Genomic DNA, 6,768 nt, shown 5'->3' with positions numbered 1-6,768 from the left:
TGATTGATTTTTCGCAGTCCGATTCGCCATTCGCAGTGGGACATGACATGATTCAAATTTCATATAAATTTCGTAGCCATAAATACGCATTACAAGGTCGCACCTCACGTGACTTTACCCGTTGCAACTTCTCTTCGCTGAATTCTGAGATGGTTACTAACCTCACAAATTCTATACTGACATTTAAACAATCACCTTTGCAATCTGATCCTTCCGTCAATGAAGCGTTATCAATTTTTAATGATTCACTATTACACGCACTCGATAAACATGCACCATTACGTATCTTAACATCAACTCGTCCACCTGCACCATGGCTCAATGCTAGCTTAAAATCACAAATTAAAGAGAGAGACCATTTGTATCGTTCCGCAAGGCGTACAGGCATTACTAGGCTTATGGATAACTACAGAACAATGAGAGCACAAGTTAGGAATGCTCTACGTACAGCTAAGGAAGATTTTCTTTCCGTGTCTATCGCCAACATGACTGAACCTGGAAAAATCTGGGCATTCCTGCGACGCATGGGTTTAATGGAGTCAAATTCACAATCTTCCCTACTTTATTTCTCAGCCCTCGATTTAAATCACCATTACATTAATATCACTTCTGCACATCCCCCCTGTTCTTCAGAATTGCTTGCAGCGATATTGTCTCAACAATTACACCCTTCCACACCGGTATTCTCTTTTACCGTTTTCTCCGTTAAGCAAGTCGAAGGTGCTCTGCGATCCGTACTACCTAAATCTCGGGGATGTAGTGTAGACGGTTTACATCTTTCGCATCTAAAACAGTTATTGTCTGAGATAGCGCCCTATCTAACCTATATCTATAACATCTCAATCACAAGTGGCGTATATCCGGACAGTTGGAAGCGCTGTATAATTATTCCTCTCAATAAGACTACTACTCCTTCAAGCCCAGCACATACCCGTCCAGTAGCTAACTTGTCGCATCTCGCCAAACCACTAGATTTTCTTATTGCTCAACAAGTTTCATTTTTTCTCGAAAACTATGGACTTCTTTGCCATCAACAATCTGGATTCCGCCGCAATTACAGCACACAAACTGCACTCCTTAACATAATGGATGACGTGCGTTTGGGTATCGAGCATGGATGCGTCACATTTTTAGTTCTGTTTGATTTTTCAAAGGCTTTTGACACCCTCGATCACTCACTACTTTTATCAGTGCTAAGGGAAAATGGGTTTGATGATGTGGCGGTAAGATGGTTTCATTCGTATTTGACTGGTCGCTCGCAAGCAATTGTTGACACTAGAGGAACTTTTTCACCATTCTTAGGCTCTACATCAGGTGTCCCTCAAGGAACTAGCTTAGGCCCAATATTATTCATTACATTTATTAATACCCTCTTCAAACAACTGCGTTATTGTCGCAATACATGCAACATCTTCGCCGACGATACTCAGTTCTATCTGTCATCACCACTGTGCCGTCTTGAGCAGACAATAAGAGAATTGAACTCAGATATATAACTATTCGTCGATTGGGCTAAAAACCATAAGCTATTGCTTAATACTGCGAAGACCAAAGCCATTATTTTAGGCTCTAGACAATTACTGGCAACGGTGCACTTGATAAATTTACCACCAATCATGGTTGACGGCACTCCTATACCATACTCAAATACAGTCAAGAACCTTGGAATCCATTTGTCTGCGGATCTCACTTGGAATAGGCAAATATCCTGTATATCATCGAATTTCCATTTTGCCTTTTACCGCCTTAAATTCCGTGGATCAGCTCTACCTTCTTCTATCAAACTACAGCTAGTAAATGCTCTACTTATCCCACACCTCGATTATGCATGCCTGGTCTACAATGACGTCACTGACTACCTAAATACTAAATTACAAAGACTGCAAAATACGGCACTGAGATTTATTTACAACCTCAGATACGACTCACCTTTAGCTCCATATAGGAAATCGGCAAACTGGTTATCAGTTCGAACTCGCCGAACCTATTTCCTAGGATGCCTCATGTACTCTGTCCTAGCGTACACCAGACCTTACTATTTGTATAATCATTTCACCCTCGCTCGATCAGAACCAGCTCGAGTCTTCAGAGGACAAGCTGCCTTCAGACTACCTACTTGTCGTACCAATCTTTATCAAAGATCATTTTGGATCGAAGCCATCCACAACTGGAACAGCATTCCTTCAAGTATCATCAACTCCTCATCGTTGTATGTTTTTAAAGAATTATACTACCGTTATTTACTTCTTACTGATAATTAAGTATGATTAATAGTCGATTATAGCAATATCTCATCGATCGATTATAGTATTCGCTGCGCACCGATACATTACGCTTAAGGGGAGGCACCTGTCTCATTTTGACCCCTCGAAATTCTAGTGACTGAAGGTGCTCGTATTTTTATTCTTCGTCGATTTTGAGGTCAAAAACATACCAGATTGTTATAAAAAAAACAATTCGAATTTTTCACTAAAAAAAAAATTTTATTTTTTCAATCGTAAAAGATATTGTCAAATGCATACGAGAGATTATTCGAAATGTTGAGAAGATCATATAAAAAAATTACCATGAGAAAATATTGAGAATTGTAAGTGAAGATAGATTTTTAAGATTGAACTTAAGGAATTTCAATCTACTGAAGTCACAAATTAATTGAAAAACATTATTTTTTTGGCTTAGGAATATATTTTTTCAATACATAAGAACGTTTATGACAATTCTGAAGAACAACCCTTAAATGGGAACAGACATATATGTATAAATATACATACAGTCATCTATGCATATAAAATTATATACGTATGTATAATGATAACGTAAAAACTAAGTATTTCAGAATAGCCCCGCTCCATACATAGTTCCTTCGTTTTCAACATAATTCACCATAGACACATACTTTATTTATTGTCTATGACATATATATATATAGTCTTATGCTAGTCTGATGCTGAATAAGTTGACGACTCATCGGAATTTGATGATTGGCATGCTGAAGATTGTAAAAAAGAATCATGATAGAACGAATGCTGAAGAATTCTGAAAACGTTCTTTCCAATATGATTTTCGATACAAGAAAATGCTCTCCGATTGAGATAGAAAAAAAATTCAACCACCCAACGAACCTAAATGTTTATGCTGCAGGACATAAAATTGCCAAAGAATGTCCTTCAGACTGGTCATACGTGTTCTTGGGTACTGAAAAAATATATTTCTAAGCCAAAAAAATAATGTTTTTCAATTAATTTGTGACTTCAGTAGATTGAAATTCCTTAAGTTCAATCTTAAAAATCTATCTTCTCTTACAATTCTCAATATTTTCTCATGGTAATTTTTTTATATGATCTTCTCAACATTTCGAATAATCTCTCGTATGCATTTGACAATATCTTTTACGATTGAAAAATAAAATTTTTTTTTCAGTGAAAAATTCGAATTTTTTTTTTATAACAATCTGGTATGTTTTTGACCTCAAAATCGACGAAGAATAAAAATACGAGCACCTTCAGTCATTAGAATTTCGAGGGGTCAAAATGAGACAGGTGCCTCCCCTTAATACCATATTTGTAGTATAACGTGTATATTAAGTATACAGAAAGCGTTTAAAAAATTTATATTTATTATATAATTTAACCCAATATTGATATACAGTATAATAGTCGTTGATTAATTTGATGTACACAAATTCTAAACCATTGGTACATATATTATATCATATTTATACCACTAGAGCGTTTACTGGGACGATACAATAATTATATAAAACACTTCAAAGTGCAAAATATAAAATAATATTAATAGAAATTACGTAATAATAGCATAATTAGTTAAATCAAATAAATTATAAATGTTTATTAATCTATATCAAGTTTTCTAAAATTACCCTCTGTACCAAACAAATCATTAGTTGTTTTGCTCTTGCTGATTCTTAATGCTTCGTTAACGCGTCTGGTTGATTCATCCAATAGAAACCACTCGCGAAACTCTCCCAATTTTTTCACTTGAATTTCAGCTAGTTTGTGCATGGAACCGGCTTTTCCACCTGTTTCGTTTGGCAACGCATCCACTGGGATGTATTCAGAAAGGGTCCCTAACGATGAGTGAAAATGTATCTAGAAGATTTAAATAAATTCAGAAATACTTATCTAATTGTAAGTATAATAGTACAGTATTGTGAATATAATTTTTCAACTTAACGTTATGATGTTATGGATAATTAAATTAAAACATTTTTTTACGTTTATCGCGATAATATTTATACAATATTATATTTTGTGTAAAATTCTTGTTTTATTTAAAAGTAAATTTATAAGGGTACGATTAGAAACAGTTATTAATTACATTTGAATTATTTGATCGCGCTTATATCACGCTTGTAAGAAATTATTATACTTCTTAAAAATCGGTTGTTGTGTTAAGTTAACGCAACTGAATTTAAATGATTGATTAATACTTACTATGTCTATCAACTCTTTTTTTACGAAAGGCTTTATCAAGCTGATAAACAATTCCATGGCAGGTAACGCATTTATAATATGAACTGCCTTTAATCGTACTGGAGCTGCCTCTTGAACGTAGTACATATATTTCTTCATTGCCAATAGATTCAATCGTCTAACATGACCAAAGGAGAATTTGCTAGCGTCAAGAATGAAAATAGTACCATCAGTCGTACCATCCATCAATAAATGTATGTCCATTGACATTGTGGCATATTTGAAACTGTAAATCCAGTCATAGGAAGAAGGATCACTGTCCAGTAATGAGGAAAATATCATCTTACAGCCATCCTTTGTCAATCCATTTAGAGGAGAAACAAACCTTTTTAAATTAAATTAATTTATTTAATAATATACTTCTTTAAATAAATTGTAACATATAAATTGAATAAATTTAATTTAAGTTACGTCAACGCAGTATTAAAAAACATATTTTCACAAAAGTCTAAGCTTTATTTATGAAGTTTATGGACAGTATAATAATAAATAAATTCATATAATCAAATTATAAGAAAAAACCAATACAATCCTTTTTTTTTACGATTTGATTAAATGACTGTCCATCGACTTTATAAATGAAGCTCAAACTTTTGTGAAAATTTATGTTTTATACTGCGTAATTTTTAATTGTTAATAATTTTTACTTTGAACTTTAATACCACGTAATTTATAATGCGTTGGCGTAACTTAAATTTATTTGATGTGTTTTAATTTGTGTGGGTTATGTACGGCTGATGAGGACACAGTAAAATTGAAACATTCCGTATGATATTAATAATAATAAATTTTATATAATTATTACATCTTGTATAGCTCAATTGTGTTTTCGATCTGTTAAGATACTTAAGTTTATTATCGATATTTAGTTGAGTGTATTATAATTTAACATTAAATTTATTGATGATAATTTACTTAAATTTATATATATAACAAGTTTATATATGTATAAAAAATATTAAAAATATTCTATGATATTTTTGAAAGTATATTGTCTATACATTTCATAGAAATTATTTTATTTTGTAAGTGGATCTCACATTATGTATATTTTAAATGTTACATAAATTGGCCATTTTATGTATATATGAACAAATTATAAATATTACTACTGTTCATTCATTAATAATTTATAAAATTGCTTACGAGGTTTTGAAGATTTGTTGTAGCCCCTTTTCTTTAAGCGGATCTTGATTGCAAAATTCTTCTTGTAAAAGTGTCCTTATCGTATAATAATTCTCGATTTTGTTTTTCGTTGGTTCCATTTGATAGTAATTGCTGTGAAGAAACAAAGCGAGGAAGCTGTCTTCAATTTTTGGCAAATGTGGTTGCTTCTCGCACCATTCTCTCAGTGATTGCATATCGGACAGTTTCAATTGAGGATTCCTCTTCATTTCTTCTTCTAATGTAATTCCTTTTGTTAAAGACATTAAAACTCGAATTTTATATGTACTTTATCGTCTTAACAACGCTTCCTTTCCTTTACAATATCGTATTCTTTCCAACAGTTTGTAGCGAAATATTTTCAAAATTAATAAAAATGTATCGAACAATTCAAAGGCTTAACAAGTACTGATACCGATGATACCAGTTATTCATAAGTTATACGCATAATAAATAATAAATTATAATTATTGAGTGACTAGCAAAAAAATATGCATTCCTGCGAAAACAACTACAGATATACACTATTGATAATTGTTTGTTAATTTTTCACTCACTCTCTGATATAACTCTTACACAATATATGTATATGAGCGCGTTCAGCAGAAAATCTCATCAGTAAATTTTTTAATGAAGCTTGTTCTGACACTCTACATCACTTAGATCCAGGATTGATCCACGTAAAACACAGAGGTCATAGTAATATCATAAAGATATCCTGATCTCACTTGTCATTTAAAGTTTTCTTTCAAGTATCAAAATACGTCATCATGAATCGCGTCCTTGATATCATTGTAATTTTATTATGACTTTGTGTTTCACCTGACAAGCACTCACTGACCAACTATCTTTACTCAATGCAGCTTTATATAGTTAAACTGTTGTGAGGAAATAGTATATTGTGTAATGAGTGGTGATTAGTTGTTCATTGTGCGGCACGGGCGCGCTCGCGCTATTTGACAATTATATCACACGAATTGCACATAGACTTTTTCATTACGAGTGCAATGTATTAGTAATATGCTATATAATTATAAAGTCGTATGCGCGAAGCAAGTGCGACTTATGGGTGTGTGGGTCGCACGAAGCAAGGGGTGTTCGGGGGGGGGGG

General features: G+C 33.0%; 1 protein-coding gene across 1 annotated transcript; it reads right to left on the bottom strand.

Annotated features, from left to right (window-relative positions):
* Positions 1-3,840: 3,840 nt before the first annotated feature.
* Positions 3,841-6,027, bottom strand: LOC108772570 (alpha-tocopherol transfer protein-like). The gene is made up of 3 exons (XM_018538125.1): positions 5,640-6,027; positions 4,455-4,818; positions 3,841-4,109 (listed from the first exon to the last, which is right to left on the bottom strand). Exons 1-3 carry the CDS (start codon positions 5,921-5,923, stop codon positions 3,852-3,854), a joined length of 906 nt encoding a protein of 301 aa, XP_018393627.1. The 5' UTR covers positions 5,924-6,027; the 3' UTR covers positions 3,841-3,851.
* Positions 6,028-6,768: the final 741 nt, after the last annotated feature.

Source organism: Cyphomyrmex costatus, unplaced genomic scaffold (genome assembly GCF_001594065.2).
Source record: "Cyphomyrmex costatus isolate MS0001 unplaced genomic scaffold, Ccosl1.0 scaffold192, whole genome shotgun sequence".
Classification (NCBI taxonomy): domain Eukaryota; kingdom Metazoa; phylum Arthropoda; class Insecta; order Hymenoptera; family Formicidae; genus Cyphomyrmex; species Cyphomyrmex costatus.
Note: the sequence above shows the minus strand (reverse complement) of the source record. Positions and strands in the feature narration are given on the sequence as shown.

Excerpts from the sequence above, each read along its gene's own strand:
- LOC108772570 (XM_018538125.1), bottom strand. The coding sequence starts at position 5,923 with ATGTCTTTAACAAAAGGAATTACATTAGAAGAAGAAATGAAGAGGAAT. Across the intron at positions 4,819-5,639 it reads CAACAAATCTTCAAAACCTC|GTTTGTTTCTCCTCTAAATG; the intron begins GTAAGCAATTTT and ends TAATTTAAAAAG. Across the intron at positions 4,110-4,454 it reads AAAAAGAGTTGATAGACATA|ATACATTTTCACTCATCGTT; the intron begins GTAAGTATTAAT and ends TAAATCTTCTAG.